The sequence below is a fragment of the Cygnus atratus genome, chromosome 3 (genome assembly GCF_013377495.2).
Source record: "Cygnus atratus isolate AKBS03 ecotype Queensland, Australia chromosome 3, CAtr_DNAZoo_HiC_assembly, whole genome shotgun sequence".
Lineage (NCBI taxonomy): Eukaryota > Metazoa > Chordata > Aves > Anseriformes > Anatidae > Cygnus > Cygnus atratus.
In genome coordinates, this window is record NC_066364.1 from 102,329,058 (window position 1) to 102,347,472 (window position 18,415).

General features: G+C 42.9%; 2 protein-coding genes across 13 annotated transcripts; one reads left to right on the plus strand and one right to left on the minus strand.

Moving 5' to 3' along the window:
* Nucleotides 1-502: 502 nt before the first annotated feature.
* On the minus strand, nucleotides 503-4,952 carry TATDN3 (TatD DNase domain containing 3). Of its 11 annotated transcripts, none has more exons than XM_035560534.2 (10): nucleotides 4,810-4,952; nucleotides 4,709-4,741; nucleotides 4,549-4,622; nucleotides 4,179-4,464; nucleotides 3,454-3,516; nucleotides 3,256-3,365; nucleotides 2,796-2,851; nucleotides 2,469-2,569; nucleotides 1,183-1,263; nucleotides 503-868 (listed from the first exon to the last, which is right to left on the minus strand). In XM_035560534.2, the coding sequence occupies exons 1-10, from the start codon at nucleotides 4,864-4,866 to the stop codon at nucleotides 725-727; spliced, it is 1,005 nt and encodes a 334-aa protein (XP_035416427.1). In that variant the 5' UTR covers nucleotides 4,867-4,952; the 3' UTR covers nucleotides 503-724. The 11 variants fall into 11 exon arrangements, 7 of the variants coding, with proteins under 7 accessions (XP_035416427.1, XP_035416463.1, XP_035416416.1 ...); XM_035560570.2 differs by having other exon boundaries at nucleotides 1,183-1,260; nucleotides 4,179-4,263; nucleotides 4,810-4,951; XM_035560523.2 differs by having other exon boundaries at nucleotides 1,183-1,260; nucleotides 2,469-2,581; nucleotides 4,810-4,935.
* Nucleotides 4,915-17,479, plus strand: NSL1 (NSL1 component of MIS12 kinetochore complex). 2 transcript variants are annotated; one of them, XM_035560580.2, is made up of 6 exons: nucleotides 4,915-5,073; nucleotides 5,374-5,455; nucleotides 8,056-8,186; nucleotides 12,217-12,271; nucleotides 15,303-15,370; nucleotides 15,960-17,479. In XM_035560580.2, the coding sequence occupies exons 1-6, from the start codon at nucleotides 4,924-4,926 to the stop codon at nucleotides 16,236-16,238; spliced, it is 765 nt and encodes a 254-aa protein (XP_035416473.1). In that variant the 5' UTR covers nucleotides 4,915-4,923; the 3' UTR covers nucleotides 16,239-17,479. The 2 variants fall into 2 exon arrangements, with proteins under 2 accessions (XP_035416473.1, XP_050565756.1); XM_050709799.1 differs by having other exon boundaries at nucleotides 4,924-5,073; nucleotides 15,471-17,479.
* The last annotated feature ends 936 nt before the right edge of the window (nucleotides 17,480-18,415 follow it).

Consider the following 18,415-nt stretch of genomic DNA (forward strand, 5'->3'; position numbering starts at 1 on the left):
ATTTCGCTCCCCCATCTCCGACACTGAGCAGAAAGAAGTCCCTGAAATAGGTCCAAGCCTAGCACAATTCAAGTAAATACATAAATAAATAAAAGTAAACCCTTCTCAAAATAGCTAAGATCTGAGCAGCTATTAAGTTACTGTATGCAAGTGAAAAGGAGGGAGTAGAAAGGCAGTAATTCTTTTCTTTCAACTGTATTTAGAAAGGAATTGCAGCTGCTGTTTCTGCTTCACTCACAGAGCCCGGTCCACGCGACACACACAGAACTTCCAGCCAGCTGGGGCTTTCTAACAGCTCAGACTGGGATGTGCAGTCTGCAGGTCCTAGCAGAGCTTATATCACATGTGTGTGCCCACAACCGAGTCACTTCCAGTCATTGGAATTAAGGAATGAGAGGGACATTAAGCACATTAGCCATCTCCTAGGCTAGGATCAAGGACTCAGAAATTAAACACACAAATTCTGTGGTGCTCTTCTTAACAAAGCATTCACTCTGAAACATGAAAGATCCAAGATATTTTTATCGCATTTAAGAGGTAACAACAGTGTGTACAAAAGAAGGTCTTTCAGAAACTTGAGCTTGTTGTTACTTGTATCTATGTAACACTGTGCTCACTCCTTGAACTTTCCGACAAACTCCATTAAGGACAAGATGTATGTTGGTTTTATTTATCATGCCATAACTAATAGTTGCTGCAACATTATTTATTTCAGTTTCTAAGTTTATACACGAACAAAGTTCCGCAGTTTGGGGAATACTTTCAGTGCATTCTGTGTTGTCACTTCTATAACTTCTTCAACTGGAATTCCTTTAATTTTGGCAATGTATTCTGCAGCAATGTAAATGTTTTTTGGTTCATTTCTCACCTTAAAAACAAAAAAAGACAAAAAAATCAAATTACAGACCTCTCCAGGTGACAAGTGCTTCAGGTTCAATACTTCCTGACACACCTTTAGTCACACTGCAGTACTGCATACATCTACTCTTGCATTATTTTCCCCTTTGACCGTTCCTGTAATTTCTTTTCCTTTCCCAGCCTTGGGAATGCTACCTCTCTAGCTAGTTCTCTGAATTCCATCCCTTGTCTACGTCTACTCTACTTCACTCGTCTGTGCTAGTACGTAATCTCCATAAGACATGGTTTTGGACATGCAAACGTAGAAGGCCACCCATCATTTACCTGTTTTTCAGGCCCCAGAGCTGGAGAGTCAGTTTCCAAGCATATACTTTCCAGAGGTAGCAGTTTCACAAGCTTCTGCTTCTTGAAGAAAATAAAGACAGCTATTAAATGCTTTATGAACTTAGACCCATGGAAAAAAATGTAAGATGGAAGGATAAGCTCTGCATTTAAAAGCAATTTCCAAAGACTTTGATGCCACTGTCTGTATGCTATCAACAATTTTAGAATGGCAGCAAGAATACCAGGAGCTGCTCAAGAAGTCCTCTCAAACCAAGATTATCTTATTTTCTAGACTCTAAATATCTGAAGCACTATTATCATTTTAACACTGAATCCATTGTTACTTTATTACATTATTATATTGCACAGAATGCCCTACAATTAGACTTGCCAGTGCATTTTTAATTCGCCAGTTTTCTGTATATATAATATTTGTGTATCCTTTTTCTCACCTCTTTTACCCTGCAGCCCCAGTTTCCTTTCCTTTCTGCAAATTCCTTCCCTCATCCCCATCTATATCCATCCCTCACACCCCTTCCACTCGAATCATGCCTCTTCCTTTCTTACATTTCCAGAGCTTATCACAGAAGTTGATGATGGTTCAGGATGGAAACAGATGGCTACCCGAGAAGTTAGCAAAGTTTGCAGCAGTCCAGAGGAAAAGCTGAATGAGCAGTTTCACTAAGTCCAGGGCTGAACCTAGCCAACACTGTCTTTAAACAATTTATCTGATGCTTTGCAGGGCATGCCATTAACTAATAACTATTTTTCAAAGGCCTATAACTTAGTCAATTTTAAGTAGATTTCTTTTTGAACAGAAGTCTCATAGCACCAAGATAGAATCTATTTTTTTTCCACATGTCACGTTCCTACTCTAAAACACTACAGTGTCAGAAGTTTCCAAAGAAAAGTTCATCAGAACATATTAAAATGAAGGAAAACGTTTATTTTCTTAACCCTTCTTTCTGAGGAACAGCTGAACTGTTTGAGCCAAAATTTCCCCAAAAACGTCCAACTAAGGCAAAAGCCTCAAACAAAGATTTAGCCAAAGTAAAAAAGCAATTTTATAAGTAACTGAAAGCAGGAATTTCTATCAAGGAACAAGTGACTGTAATCATACATACATACTGCTAGTCCCACTTCCAACTGTACAGACTTAAAAGATCTCCAAGCATCCTTTAGAGCTGCATGGTTAAAATGCAGGCATGCTTACCACCATGAAAAGCTACCAGATATAACCTGCAATCCCCAAGCACTGAGAAGGTGCAATCCCCTTTAAATGTTACCTGTTCACTCCTTATAATGGAAGGCGGAATGGAAAAGTAGTATCCGGCTTTCACCCCTTCCATTGCTACAGATGGCTTCCCATCAAATGCATGAAGCAACACTTTTGAAGCACCTCAGAGAAAAGAAACAAACCAACTCATTAGTAGTGTTTGCAGTAGGTCTGTGATATCACCTTCCAACTGGACCTCAGTCCCACCAAGAATGACTACAGAGTCTCTGCACTAGAACTCCCAAGTTTCTTGTACACAAACTGATAATGAAGGCATAGCAAGACAGAAGAAATTACATTAAAAAAAAAATGAAGAAAAAAAGCATTAAAAGCATACCTTGTTCCTTTAAGAGATTAATGGTTGGCCTTCCAGCTGAGCGTGAGTGAACATTTCTGCACACCAAGGAGAGGCCTGGCATTAGGAAATTCAGCAAAATACATGTATATATCTATGTAGTTTTTTTCAACGAACATGAACCAACAGCAGGTTGGGAAGAAAATAATCTGTATTACACCTTTAATCTGGAAAAAATCTACAGATATACATATAAATAGTTTTACCTACAGTGAAGACATATCAACAACATAGTAAGGACAGGATACAGAAGACCACTGTATTCAAGGGCAAACATAGGGAAAATTCTGTAACTACATCTTCAGCTGGAGACTGACAGGACACGAGTAACAGCTTAAGCCACACGGGTTCTACAGGTTCTTAGTAATGATAAATCCTGGGAAATATTTCCATAGAATATTGAGATACGGCAAGTTCTTCTATTACTATAAGCAAAACTTACAAAGGCAAATCCAGTCTTCTTGCTAACTCAATCTGCTTAATCAAAACCTGTCTTTGTTCTTCCTTCTGTTCATCCGTGCTGGCAAATCTGGGAGTGAAATCTAGTCCTACCTATGGTGCAAGAAGAGAAGTGAGAAAGTTTAACTTTTTTTTTTTACTGCTGAATCCAGAGACATTTAAATTACAGAATTCTGCTTACTTCTCCAATTGCCACCAATTTATCTTTGTAGAGTTCTATAAGTGGCAATGCATCATCCAGATCCTGCAAGAACAAATTAAAGAAACAAGCCTTATTGCCCTTACGAGATGGAAGCAGTATGAATTCAGTCATGTGATTAAAATGGATTTCCCTTTATTGTTTTTAAATTCTGTTTCCAAAACTTGCTATTACTAGGAGCTGAGTAGTTTTAGGGCCCTCCAGGATTTTCCTGCTTTACTCAACGAGCCCTTACTTCAAGTCGATCTTTGCACAGGAGCAGAAGAGGTAACAAAACCAAGGCCCATAAAAAGTCTGGTAATGTTATATGGCTGCAGACAGCTCTCCAAGTTTTTCATGTTAAAAATTTTCAGGCACAAATTGGTATCCTCCCACTCCCCACGACAACAAAGGGACATCTGCAAACGCGCATGCATTCTGTTCCCTGTAAACAAACCACCCATTTGGGATTTTTCGAACTGTTTCACTGCGGCATTTGTAACACGGTCAGATGACTTCAGCGAACAGTCCTGCTGTACGCCTCACACGGACAAATGGCAGTGTTGAGAGACCTGGGATTTGGTGTACTGCATCTTCCGTGTTACAGAAAAACAAAAATCACTGAGCAGATCTAATGTCAAATTAGGCAAACTGGAACACTATGCCTCATTGTCAGAGCAGCCCTAGCGTCACCACAACTGGGCTGATCCAACCTGCCGGTGTTTTACCTTCAGAGTAACACTGCGCTGCTCTTCTGGAGAAACCTCTTGAATGGGGTGAACCCCTAGGCACGGAAACACAAATCCTGGGAATCTGGGAACAGAACACACCGCAGCAGTGTGGCGGATCACAGGGGCATGAGCCAGCAAGCTCAGGGTGGATGTTGAGTTATGCAGAGACAGTGAGTTACTGAGGGACAGAAGGCCAGCCTGGCCAAGGCAGAGGGAAGGTGGTCCTTGCGCGCTGTCAAAGCAGCCACTCACGACGACTCGGGGACACGCGTGGGGGCTCTCGCTGGGGCAGTGGTGTCAGCCTGTGTAAAATAAGGTGGGGGGGGGGTGCGGGACACCCCCAAACCCTGTCCCCGGCATACCGCACCTCTCAGACAGCTCCATCACTCTCCGGAACTCCGCCGCCTGCTCCGCCACCACCACCAGCGCCACCACGGCCGCCTGCCACAGCCAGAAAGCGGCGCTGAAGAGCGCGGAGGGCGACGGAGGGGACCGGGAGGGGGTTCGGGGGTGCCGCCTCGCCTCACCTCCTCTGCTGCCCGCACCACGGCCGCCACATCCTGCGGGAAACAGGCAGCGCCTCAGCACCCCTCCCTCCCTCCATCCCCCCGTCCCTCCCTCCCCTCACCGGGTGGAAGCAGGGCGCGGCGAGGTGGCAGTGGCAGTCCAGCGGCCCCGCCGCCATCTCTGCCTGCCGGGTTCCGCTTCCGGGCCGGCATTTTGGGCTGGGCGGAGGCGGGAAATGGCGGCCGGGGCGGCCGCCCGACGGGACCCGCGGGTGCGCTGCTGCTCGCGGCGGGGCCTGGAGCAGGTGCTGGGGCTGTGCGCGCCCTTCCTGCGGGCGCTGGCACCGGGGCAGCCGGGCGGCATCGCCGCGGACGACGTGCTGTGGGTGAGGCGGCAGCACCGGGCTGGGGGCCCAGCCCGCTGGGGAGGTGTGGGGTCGGGGAGGGCGGCAGGGAAGGGCCCGCGGGGGGTGGTGTCCCCACCCCTGGGGGCGTTTAAGAGACATGGCGCCAAGGGACGTGGGTTAGTGGGCTAGATTGATGGTTGGGCTTGGTGATCTTAAGGGTCTTTTCCAGCCTAAATGACTCAATGATTCCTGCCGACCGAGGCAGGGCAGTCGGTCAGGAAGTGTCTTACCAGCTGCTGGTGTTGCACAGAAGTTTTCCAGCCCTTGAATCTCTTGCAGAACTTCGAGGCAGCAGTACGAGAGAATGTTACCGTTAATGGGCAGCCCTGGGGGGATACGTCAGCCAGCTCCGAACCGTGTGGTATGTGTGTTTTCTTGTCAGTTTTGCATGGATTTATTTATTTGTTTGTTCTAGGCGTTGTATTTTTAATTGGACAGTTTTTTCTCCAGACGACTGTGGTGATAACAACATTCATGGTGCGGATGAGGTGGAGCTCAGGCTTGGCTTTGTCTGTATAAGGAATTGCTGTCCACACTGCTTTTGATGCAGCCCAGGATATAGCTGGCTTTCTGGGCTGCGAGCACGCATTGCCAGCTCATGTTGAGATTCTTATCCACCAACACCCCCAGGTGTTTCTCCTCAGGGCTCAGCTCTCAATCCATTCTCCGCCCAGCCTGTGTTTCTGCTTGGGATTGCCCCAGCTCAGGTGCAGGACCTTGCATTTGGCCTCGTTGAACTTCATGAGGTTCACATGGGTGCATCTCTCAAGCCTGTCCAGGTCCCTCTGGATGGCATCCCTTCTGTCCAGCATGTCAACTGTACCACACAGCTTGGTGTTGTCAGCAAACTTGATCCCACTGTCCTTGTTGCCAGCAAAGCTGTTAAATAGCACTGGTCCCAGTACAGACCCCTGAGGAACACCACTCATCACTGGTCTCCACCTGGACATCAGGCCGTTGACCACAACTCCTTGAGTGCGACCATCCAGCCAAATCCTTATCAACCAAGAGGTCCATCTTTCAAATCTACATCTCTGCAGTTTAGGGACATGAGGCAGTTGTGCAGGACAGCGTCAAATGCTTTGCACAAGTCCAAGCAGATGATTTCAGTTGCTCTTCCCATATCTACCAGTGCTGTAACCCCACCATAGAAGGACAACAGATTTGTCAGGCATGATTTGCCTTATTTTAGTAAAGATTGAAGAACTGGAGTGAGTTCGTCAGAGGCTGCCCAGATGGCATGGGGACTGGATACATCAGAGTGAAATATTTATCCATTATTTTCAGTGTGTGCATTTATAAAATAATCCAAAACTCAGGTTTCACGAGTTACCAAGACCAGCTTTTACTTACTACGTTGTCAAGACTGCACTGGTCTCATACTGCAAAATGCTGAACTGATTCAGGCTCACTTCACTAATTCAGATTTGCTTAAAAATTCTTTACAGGGTTTTCTTAACAGGAAATCTTTGGATGGTTACTTTTTAAAGTAGGTCATCCTCTGCACAAATCCAACTTCGTGCTAGCTGAGGTACTGTTTACCTTCCTGCAGTTGGCATAAAGCAGGTGTAAGGACTGTGTTGTGCTTTTTAATTTGATGTAAATATAAGCGTGTGCTCACCTCTGAGCCAGTTTGAATCACCGAGTGATCTGGCATTTTGTGCCTTTGGTATTCCTGTTGACCAGTGGCTCAGAAAAACTCACAAATTCTCAAACTTGTTTTTCGACTTTCTGAGTTTTACAATCACCTGATTCTGCACAGATTGGCCAAGAGAGGGTGCTCAAAATCCATTTGTTACCAGTAGACTGAAAACATTGAGCATAGCTTGCAAGCTATGCTCAACATTTTAGTGGTAACTGTGAATTTAAATTCTAAGGAGTTTGCAAAATTAAATTTAAAAATTATACAACAAGACTATTGTCAGGATTTCAAATCTCCACGGGTGGAGAATTATAAGTATACAAATGGAAGAATATAGAAATATGCGTTACCTTTCAGTTAGACAAAGTTAATTGTTTTTTTCCATAACTCTTTATTTTTTATGGTTTGTAATGATGGTGTGTGACATCAAGATGGTACAGGCATTTGCTTGTCTAAATTTTGAAACCAGTTTTAAAACAGTGTCTTAAGCTTCAAAAATAGCTAAGTTTAATTGCAACCTTGGAGAAGCTGAGTACCTGTAGTAAAGTAGCAGAAGTCAAAATACTTCGGTCAACAACTGAAAACATGTTCTACATATTTAGCCTAATCTTACGATAGGAAAAGAAAGCTATGAAAGTTGGCTCCCACCAGATACACTCTCTTTGGTATCAGATGCTGAAAGTAGACCTATTTTTGTTTTTGCAAACTCCATATGACTAGTAACTACAGATGTTCTCAGGCTGCAGAGTATTTCTGGGAACAGGGTTTCATTAAGGTGACAGTTTGTCGTCAAAAATTTACAGATTGATTTTAAGATGAAGATGTATATCTGTGTTCTGTATGCTAGAAAGTCAATTAGGCTTCAAATTACTGTTTAGACAGCTGATTTTTTTTAATGCTTGTAAATTGTACAGATCAAGCCATTTTTCTTTTTGCATCTTGCATTTGTTGGCTTTTTATTTTCCAGTTGAAAAACAAGTTACCTGAGAAGATCCTTGTCAGACTTTTGTCATAGGTTCAGAGTGCACAGAGAAATGCGGTTTGGATTTTTCCCCAGATTGTTCCCTGCCTCCCCTGTCCTCCCATCCTCACCCCAGCTCCCTTACTTCAAAAATAACTGGTCAGCAGGAAGTTGTGATCTGATTTCTGTATTGCGTTATACTGGGATCCAAAACAGACATTTATCTTCTTTGATAATCCCATTTCATTTCTTACTTCAGTTCTAAAAATATCTTTGTCCTTACAACTTTGTCTCAAAGAAAAGAAACATTGTGAGTAGGAGCGTTGTTACAATAACTTTGCGTGCTTGTCATTTTTAGGTTCCTACATCAAAATTCTTGAAGACCAGTTTGATGAACTTATAGTAGAGACATCAACAAAGCGTAAGCAGTGGCCTAAGAAGATACTGGTACATGCTATCCAAACCATGAAAGCAGAGCAAGAAATGTTGGTGAGTAACCTCAGATTTTCAGAAGACCTTTGCCTATGGTAGCTGCTGTATGTAAGTTGAAATAAATCATGGAATCCTAGAATGGTTTGGGTTGGAAGGAACCTTACAGATCATCTAATTCCACCTCCCCTGCCATGGGCTGGGACACCTCCCACTAGACCAGGTTGCTCAAATGTTGACCTTTGTTTCTTTGCATTAATTAGCAGTAATTTATCTTCCGTAAAGCAAGGATTACTACAGACTGGTGTGACTATGAGGGAATTGGGCCTGTGGCACAATTCAGCAAGTTACTTAGGCAGATTGCTTCAACATGGTGATTTACAGCTTACAAGCCAGTATATATCTATTAATCTTGTCAAATCTGGGTTTCTGAAATTGTCTGAAGGTCGTGTAACGTATTAAATTTATGATACGTGCGGCTAGATATTATCACACACAGTATTTGACTTTTCAAAAGATGTCTGTTTTCCCTGAGCACTTCTGCTGAGCTGGTAACTACATTGAGTACTTTCAGTAAAGAAGGAAAAAAAGTAATGTGGATAATTCATAGGTTCAGCAATTTCTGTTTTTTTTGACACTGAGTGCCAAGTAATTACTGGTATTAAACAACCCATTTGTGTTCTTGGTTAAGTTTCTTTTCTGTAATTACGTTATACCTGCCTCCTGCTTACTTGCTGATTAATTAGGAGTCAATTTTCTTTCCATCCTTCGCTTTGATATCCTAAAGAGCCGTGACATTACCATCTCTTGAAGTACATTTTTAAAGTGTCTACCTCTAGGATAAGTTCTTCAACCATGTTGTTTTTGTGGCAGGTTAGTGGCTTTATGATGTGCTTCAAAAGTTATTTGAATCTAGGAGCAAATCAGAGGGGGGATATCTGGACTGTGGCGCAATGTTTGAGCCATTTCTGTGTGCACATGTGTTTGTAAACAAAAGAGATGATTTACTGCCTTCTGTTCAGAAAGTTCAAACAGGATAGAAGGTTAAAGTGTTGGCTACAGAAATCCAGAAATATTTTCCTTCCCAGCCCCCCAGTTATGCACGTGCTGTAGCATGAACTTTCTGTGGCGAAAGCGTTACTGCTTTTTCATAGGATTTCTGACTCGGTAAAGACTTGAGAATTGTGTTCTTCACATTGGGAGCACAGGAAAGCACATAAACGAACTGCTGCCTTGCTAGGGTATAGTTAGCAAGGAAAGCCGTGAAATTTAGAAAGCTGTAGTTCACAGGGGTTCTGCAGCACACAGGGACAGGGAAAGCCAAAGCCCACCTGGAGATGAATTTAGCAATGGCAGCAAGGGCTCCTGCAGGTGTGTCAAAAGAGGAGGACCAGGGGCAACACAGGCTGTTTCTGAATGGGGCTGACAACAAAGGACATGGAAATGGCCAAGAAACTTAATCCCTTCTTCACCTTGGTCTTTCCTGGTAAGATTTGCCTTCAGCCCCTGAGAGCTGTGGGAGGCAGTGAAGCAAGGAAGACTCCAGGGGAAGGGCAGAGGAGCGTCAAGCTGGGAGCATTTACATCACCAGGGCACGCACCGTGGGTCTTCAGGCAGCGACTCAGGACCGGGTCATGCACTCGGTCCCACTCTCTGTGTCCTGCTGGGATGTGTCCACAAATGGTGTTGTTAAAAGGGGACTTTTGGTTATCTCTGAAATATCATGGCAAATGGGGGAGGTCCCTGAGCGCTGGAAGAAAGCAAACATCAGCCCTATCTTCAGGAAGGGAAAAAAGGAGGATCCAGGGAACTGCAGACGTACAAGCCAGGAACTGTCAGTCCCTGGGAAGGTGATGGACGGATGGAAGTGGCCCGCATGGACTTACAAAGGGAACCATCCCTGACCAACCTCATGGACGCCTGCAGTGAGCTGGTGGATGTGGGGGCACCCAGCTGGAAAGCAGCTCTGCAGGACAGGTCTAGCTGCTGAGCTGACCGTGGGCCAGAAGCGCGCCCTTGTGGCAGAGGAGGCCACCAGCCTCCCGGACGGTGTTGGGAAGAGCTGCCAGCAGGTTGAGGCCAGCTGGTCTTCTTCCTACCCTCTGCTCAGCCCTGGTGAGACAGGCCGGGAGCATCGGGTCCGTGCTGGGCTCCTCGGTCCGAGGAAGGCGTGGGGAAATTGCATCAAGTCCAGCAAGGAGTCGCTGGCGTGGTGGGATTGTTCAGCCTGGAAGAGAGAAAGTAGGCTTGGGTGGATCTTACCACTGCTCAGGATGCCTCTCAAATGCCGCGGGAGGGGAGAGAGGAAAGGAGACTGAGCCAGGTGGTCCCAGCGGTGCCCAGGAGGCACCAGGCACATCTGTGTGTCATCCCTGGGGACCATCAGAGCCTGACTGGGTGCAGTCCTGAGCAACCTGCTCGAGTTAGCCCTGCATTCAGCACGGGTTTGAACTGAACCGCCTCTAGAGGTCCTTTCCAGCCCCAACTGTTTGTGATTCTATGCTAAAGAAGAAAGGGATTTATTATTGTTATTTTTAATAGTCATTTAAGAGCCTGCGTTGCGTTTCAGAGGACTAAAGTTGACAAAGATAAATAACTCTCTAGGTTAGCCAGGCACAGAGGATTTGCAGTAAATAAAAGCGCACGCATATATATTTGTCTTCAATCTGAAATATTTTCTAACACATCATGCCTTTGTGATCTCTTGTCAACATGTCAAGTATATCAAACCAAAAAAATCGACTAAAATAAAGTATGCTATTGTGTAACACCAAGATTTTAATGAGACCTTTTGATCTTCTTGCAAAAGGAAAACTATGTTCTACCTCAGTCCTAAAGTAGATGAGTTACTTAGGATGCCTTTCAGATTACATTTCTTCTGCCGGTGATCATTTCAGATTTTACTACAGCACAACTAGATGATTATTTTCATTGTGTCTGCAAAACATAGAAAGTTTCTAGCGTGTCTCTGTAAATGAAGTGTTCTTTTCCTCCCAGCTATTTCTGCAAAGGTACTCGTGTTTTCTCTGCTTTTGATGGTGGAGTTTTCCTGTTCCTTTTTAACCCTGGTATCTCTCCTGATGCATGTTTTCTGAGGCATAAAAAACAGCTATAAAGGTGAAGTACTTAACTAAAGTTTATGTGGAGAGAACCACTCATTTAGTGTGGCAATCTCCCCATAACTCACCAAAGCAAGAGATGATCTTGCACATCTTCATTCAGTATATTCTGTCTTCTTTGAGGATAACTGCAAGCAGTGTTCTTCTGTTTGGAGCTGATACTGAAGGCTTGCTAGTAACGTGTGTGAGCTGTGAAAGTGTTGTTCTGGTAAAACTGCCCAGAGGAATAAGTAACTTTCCTACTGCTGCCTTTTTTGGTTGAAGAAGGATGAGGGACAGCTCTTCAAGTGGAGAAAAAAACTTGCAGATGATATAAAAAACTTGCATTCCTATGTCTCTGCTTTGTCTCCTTCTTCCCAAGTAGGTTCTTACTTCTAATGCTGCCCTCAACATAATTAAATACCGAGTATATTAATTAGTATTAGGGAACTTCATGTCACAGTTCCCTGGTGTTAAGTGAAAGAGCCTGGTTTGTGCAGACGAGTGCTCTTGTTCTTGCATAAGTAACTGCAGGGATATAATATAGTCATTTAAATGGCTTTCTTTTTCTTAGCTTTTTGTCTTCATGTACCCATTGTTCATGTTTTGTCCTCTATGACAGCGTACTGGTTTTGTGAATGGTTCCTTAGAAGTCAGAGCTGTTCTTTTTCCTCAGTAGTGCAGCGGATGGCAATGCTTCTTCCAAAACGTCTGGATTTTAGGTTAGAAATTCTCATGCTTTAAGAATTGGAATTCTACAAACCAAAGCAGATTTTGGAGCCGTGTTCACAGTGAATTTAACTGTTAGCCAGAATGCTGTTTCCAGTAACTGGGTATCTACAAACTCTGCATCTAATACCCTCTTTATCTACATAATTCCACCACCATCTCTTTCGATTAACCGTTCTCTGTTGTTCTAACTGCAGTGTATACGTTAGATATCCATTAAAGCAAGACGATATTTCAGACTTATTCTTTTTTTGATTTTGCAGAAGCTCTACCAGCCTGTGGTAACGCCAGAAGAGATCAGGTCACTGCCTTCTCAAGGTAATGTTTTTTCAGGGGAGGGCAACTGTACTGAGGGAACACTGCCTACCTTACTGGCCAGCAGCAAGTGTTTTAGAAGTTTTCTTCTGTAAATTTATTTTAATTTATTGGCTTGTTTAAATTACTAACCAAAACAGCTAGAAGTTTGTCATAACTGAATGTATTGCTGCATCAGTTTATTCTGAATGCTGTCTGCTGTTACACAGTGTGCTTAAAGGCAAAAACTGGTCTCTGGGGGGGGCATTGGGTAGAAACTGTCAAATACTCGCCCTCAGGAGGTTTTCTTACCTCTTTCCTCCTCCAGCGGCAGAGGCAAGATGCAGAACTAGGTGGACCGCTGACATTATACTTTGACTGTCCTTGTGTTGCCTTTATATAAATACTAGAAATGCTTCAGTCTCTCTTCCTAATCGGTCAGTTTCTTCAGGGAATTGAAAGCAGTTGTGTAGTACTCACTGATGAAGCATGTATTGAATTTTACCCTGCTTGTGTAAAACTGTAAACGTCATAAGTTTGTTCCATGGTTTTGCAAGGCTATTCCTTGTTCCAAGGAATTTGAATAAGGCGGTGTATTTTGCAATAGAAGAGTGGGATGTGCTTTCTTTGAGACTGGCCTTAAGAGATGGAAAGTTCTACCTTGCCTGTTACTAAGTGCTGAAAAATGACACAATTCGCCACTGCTGTTTGAAGTGGGCATGGTGACAGAACCCTCACTATGGATTACTGCACGTGCTGCAAAGTTGGTGTAACGAGCAGAGGTGTTAACTGAAGTTTGAGAAGCAAACCTTAAGCTTCCAGTTCTCACCCTGCTGATCTGGCTTCACTCTAGGCATCGTTTCCTCTTTGTAAACAGGAGACATTGCTTCCAGAAATGCCAGGCTGTGCAGCAAAGTAGCTAACAGGAGCAGTAAAGAGCGTCACTTCACGTCTGCGTTTCTTTTGGTTTCTAGCGTCCAGGTCTATGCTTCTCTGATAGGAATTAACTACTTCTTATAAGCTAGTAATAGCTTGCACCATGGTTTTCCTCTTTAGGTTAGGTAACAGCAAAGTCCTAGCCAAGACAGCAGAGAGTTTGTGCTGAATTTTAGTATTATGTAGTCTTTGGGAAGTTTATGTATCCCAGTTTAGCAAGCACAGTGGCCAGAAACCAAAAATGTTTAGATTACTCAATACCTTTCATTTCCTTTTTTCATTTCCCTATGTTTTGGAAAGCCTTGAACACTGAGGAATATAATGCTGTCCATGTAAAGCTGAACTCCTGCAGGCAAACTTCATCTGCATGTCAATCCTTTTGTGTAACTGAAATTAGCCTTGTAATTACTTTTTTACTTTTACTTAACTCCTTCCTTACAACTTCATAGTCTTCTAATCCCAATGTTCTACTGTAAGGATTCTTCATTATGGACATGCCTTTCTTTTAGAGAATGTCCATCACAGGCCTCTGTGTTGTAATTCAAGAGGCTGCTCTTTGACTATTTTTCCTTCCAAATTCTGAATGATGGTGCGTTTTAGCGTCCGTGTCTGTGCAAGGATTGTTTCCTAAGCCCCGTGAGGTTAGCGCAGCGGGCACGTGGACAGACAGCTTAACAAAACAGTCTGCTGCTGCTTACTACATTTCAGCAGGAGGTCACTATCACTCTGCGCCAGAATTCAGTGGCTGACTTAAATTATCTTCAGTAGTACTGATTAGTTTGAAGTCAAAGCACAGTGATGTGTTTTGCTCTGAAACGGTTTAGGAGTGTGTGCACAATCTAACATGGTATTTACTGCAGGCGCTGGTGAAACCCTACGGGAAAATAATAGTAGTGGGAGGTGAGACTACTTAGTTCCCAGAAGCACGCTTACTTATCTGCTGATTTTAAGTTTTTGTTGATGGCATAGTGCCACAGATGGAATAACGGCAGAGGACATGCAAAACTCTTTTATAGCAACTTTAAGAGTTTAACTCTTGAGTAGAAGAATTATTGTTTCTTGTAAATCAATCAGCAAAAATGTATAATGTGTTGATGATCTTATCATATTGCTACACCAATCAAATAAATACCATTTTCCCCTGTATTCTGCACCTGCTGTCTGCCTCAGTACTCCTGAAAGCTTCTTTTTATTTCTTTTCTTGTTAACCCAGCAGAATTAGTGCTGTTCACGTTGTTTACACTCGGTTCTTTTTTATTCATAGAATCACAGAATGGTTTGGGCTGGAAGGGACCTTAAAGACTGTCCAGTTCCTACCCCCTGCCATGGGCAGGGACACCTCCCACTAAGCTGGGTTGCCCAAAGCCCCATCCAGCCTGGCCATATTCCTGTTGTTAACGCCTGGTAAATTAAGCCGGGATGAAAAAGTAGCCTTTTTTGTAAAAGCTCAGCTGTTGCTACCAAGCTGAAGCTCTAAGATCTGTGATTCCTCCCCCCGCCCCCCCCCCTTTAAAAGGGTTTTCCTTTGTGTCATTATCTACGCAGCTGTGTCTATCCTCCTTCTTTTGTGCATTTTTTCCAAATGTAATGTGAACATTGTAATTACATAATGTAATTTGAACCTGCTTTGGCAGGGGGATTGGACCTGATGATCTCTTGAGGTCCCTTCCAACCCCTACAATTCTGTGATTCTGTGAACCTGAAAGGTTTAAAAACAGATACGTGCGTGTGCGTGTGTGTGTGTGTGTATATATATATATATATATATATATATATATATATATATATATAGTAACCTCTTCCTTTATCTCAAATACTGCCTTTGTGGCTCATGTTTTGTATTAAGCTGTAGGATTTCTAGTGAAGAACTGTGTGGCTTGCAAGAGGTGAGACTTCTAGACACTCCTGCATTTTCTGTGATTAAGAGTAGCAACACTAAGATAAAGCACTTCAGCTGTCATCCCCAGCACTGACAGAAGGGATGTGTTGTACATTTAAGTTTTGTACAGGGACTCTGCTGCTTTTCTGTCTGATTCTAAGAAGTCAATAGCAAGTTTTGGGGGGAGGAAAGGGGAGTTATGTTTCAGAAGTGTATTTGAGCTTTATGTTTTTTCTGCAGATGCTTACATTACAGATCTGAAGCAGGTGACAGAAACGGTGTCTGAACAGATTGGCGAGGCAATGAAGGTGAGATCTGTGTGCTCCAAGGGGATATTTGTTTCTTTTCTTGTTCTGATAATGTTATAAAACAGCAGTTCTAACTCATGTTGGATATGGCTTTGTACAGAAAAGCTTGCTTGTATACTTTTGAAGCAAGCACATCTTTAGGTTTGGATTGCTGCCGTTATAGCTGTAAAGAACTCACCCTCAGCTGGGAGTAAGGAAGAATAACCTGTGGCAATAGGAAGCACTTTTTCTTTAACGGAGATTTTAGAACCTGCAACATCTGAAAAATACCTCCTGAAGACCTGCACAACTTCATGTTGCACATGACATTTATTACGTTAGCACCAGCTTAGACATGAGCTGTGTTCCTGCGATACTGATTCAGCTCAGAGCTGGAATTAGGCAGCACTGAAACTTGGCATTCTGTTCGTGTGAGCTCTGAGTGCAGACCCTTGTGCTGTTAGGCTGCTAGCGCTGAGTTCCCCGCCTTCACCTGGACCGTCTCTGCGGACACTGCAGCTTTTGTGCCTGTCAGAATCTAATTAGCATCTCGCTCATTGTAGCCATTACTTTTCCCATGTAACTTGAGATACTCAATTTGTTCTTGCAGTCTCTCCCCGCGCTAATAGAAAGAGCAGAAGGTTTTTCCCAAGCGCTAACTTGGCAACCAACCCTGGAACTCTGCAAGCTGCGGCAAGAAGTCTTTGCTGGTTGTAACGCAAAGGAGGAAGATAACGTCCAAAGCTTCGTATCACCGGGAGAGGTCACGCCAACAGACACTGACACCAGTAAAAATCCCTACACTTTGTTCAAAAGGAAAAGAGCTGCAGATTCACCACAGAGAAAATACTACCCGCTTCGACGGAGGAAAATTACTCTCAGCGCATGAATTTCTCATTTTGTATTTTCAGATTGGATACTCAGTTGCACTCTGGTTCGGTGTATTCAGTCTTTTATTTTTAAACCTTATTCTACCCTCTAATTCAGTGCTATATGTGGGAGCTTCCTTAATTATTTAGATTTTGATCCATATACGTATTTTTCTTCTTACTGTTACGATGGTGGTATATGAAAGCCTATGCGTGCCAGTAACATCTGGTATCCTGCAAATGTATTTACTGATTAACTCTCATTTTTTTACCCTTTTATTACAGAAGTTAGCTTGAAGTCCTTGTGCTTTTCAGAGCTGTGCAAATGCTTTGTGTCTGTGGGCAGTCTTTTTGTAAACCACTAAGTGCTCATACACAGCAGGCACATCTCTGAAGAAGCTGGAGAACATCTGGTTCTCCTAATGAACCTTCATTTATATTGAGTTTGGTGGCGATTTAATAAATAATTTAAGAAGAGTTTCAAACTGGAACATACTAAAACCACCAATTTTGGTATGATGCTTTAGTTTTCTGAAAATCCACAGCAAATCTAGAATCAGTCCCTCCTATTTCACCTTTCCTGAATTTAGGTCAGCAAGGCTTATGTATCATCACATTGGTTTAAATATGGGACTTTAATAATTGTATGTATTTGCTTGCAGTGTGCTCTTCAGAGCAAGGATTTGACCATCTGCATCTTTCCATCTGATATTTCAGTTCATGTAATCCATATAAGCAGTTTGGGGGTTTCCTTGACAATACTTCTACACATTACAGGATCTTGACTTGGGTCACGTATGCAATTGTGGCATTTGACTAAACTTTAAAAATCAGTATAGGCTAACAGTAAATGGTATTAGGTTGAGCTAGCTTACTTTTTTTAAACACATTAGTACCTAGGTAGTATTAAATTGAGCATTATGCCTTAACCATCGATAACTTTTTCTGGCTTATGAGTGCATGTGTTTACAGTAAATACGTGTGTCTAGCATGTAATGTATTTCCTCTCACGGTAAATAGAGGGTTTTTAAGAAGCTTTGTTAGTGTAGTGTTGTGGGAAGACAGATCCAGCTTGAGGTCTAAGAGACTGAAAATTTTCAAGAAAACGTGTAACAGATTTTAGCACCGTTTATTTTGTAAAGGTGAGCATCTGTGCTAAAACTTTGTATATTTAATCATATGTAAATATATTTCCCATTGCTTTTGTATATACAAACTTGTTTTTATACGAAGTAAAAGAAATCAATTAAGAAAGATCAAAGTTTTGGATAATGTTGTTCTAATCCTGGAATACATGGTGACTGAACAGTTAGTGTATTAGTACTTCAGAAGACATCTGTGTTAAATTTTGGCTCGAGTAACTGAAGTAGCTCCATTTACTGCCTTTGAACTTGCAACTGCTATTAATCTCAGGGCTACAAAGCTTCTAATATAAGAGAGGACAGGATGTGAGAGGACTGGAACTGCAAAGCTGCGGAACGGGTGACTGGGACAGTTTTTCACACAGTGAATTGTAGCTTCCTTGGGTATGTGTGCTCCGGCCTGGGTTGAAAATCCCCACGTTGCACAAATGCATACATCTTCACTGAGCTCCACAGATGCTCTTTAATCTGAGTGTTCCTAGACTAAGCTGAGCACTGCAAGAATTTGCAAGTCTCCCATTATAGTATTTCAATGTGTGTGTGTTTTCTTTTTTTGATAGAAAGATTCCCTGCTATCCTCACTTGAATAATGTTAGGCAATTAGAAAAAAAAAAAGAAAAGAAAAGCTAGGATTAGGCACCTCTCTGAAGATGTCCCATCTAAAATGACCAGTGTAAGACAAATGTCTTAAGAAATAAGGAGGGACAGCACCACGGATTAAGACCTAGTAAGTGAATGAAAGATGTGATCCTACAGCACGTGGTAGCGTTAAGAGATGGCAGGACAGTCGGTCTGCACGGGGCTTGAACAAAGTGGGAAGGGACGCCTGGTACCCTGAGCCAGGGCAATTGGGTCTGGTTCCGCGGCCCTTGTTGTAACCATGGTTGTGTGGAAAAAGAAAACAAAAGCATCTGGAAATGCTGCCCAAATAAATGGTGTAAAGAAGGATAAAGAAAATTAGTAAAGATTCCCAGTGCAGCATCTTAGCCATGAATTTACAAATCTGGTGGCAGCTTTTGGCCAAGCGGCAGCAGAAGGTGCTGGAGGACCTCTCT

Coding starts and splice junctions, on each gene's coding strand:
- TATDN3 (XM_035560519.2), bottom strand. CDS start 4,866: ATGGCGGCGGGGCCGCTGGACTGCCACTGCCACCTCGCCGCGCCCTGC. Junction 4,465..4,548: donor GTGATGGAGCTGTCTGAGAG/GTGCGGTATGCC, acceptor CCACTGCCCCAG/CGAGAGCCCCCACGCGTGTC. Junction 869..1,182: donor CTCTGGGGCCTGAAAAACAG/GTAAATGATGGG, acceptor TTTGTTTTTAAG/GTGAGAAATGAACCAAAAAA.
- NSL1 (XM_035560580.2), top strand. CDS start 4,924: ATGGCGGCCGGGGCGGCCGCCCGACGGGACCCGCGGGTGCGCTGCTGC. Junction 8,187..12,216: donor AAGCAGAGCAAGAAATGTTG/GTGAGTAACCTC, acceptor TTGATTTTGCAG/AAGCTCTACCAGCCTGTGGT. Junction 12,272..15,302: donor CAGGTCACTGCCTTCTCAAG/GTAATGTTTTTT, acceptor TTTTTTCTGCAG/ATGCTTACATTACAGATCTG.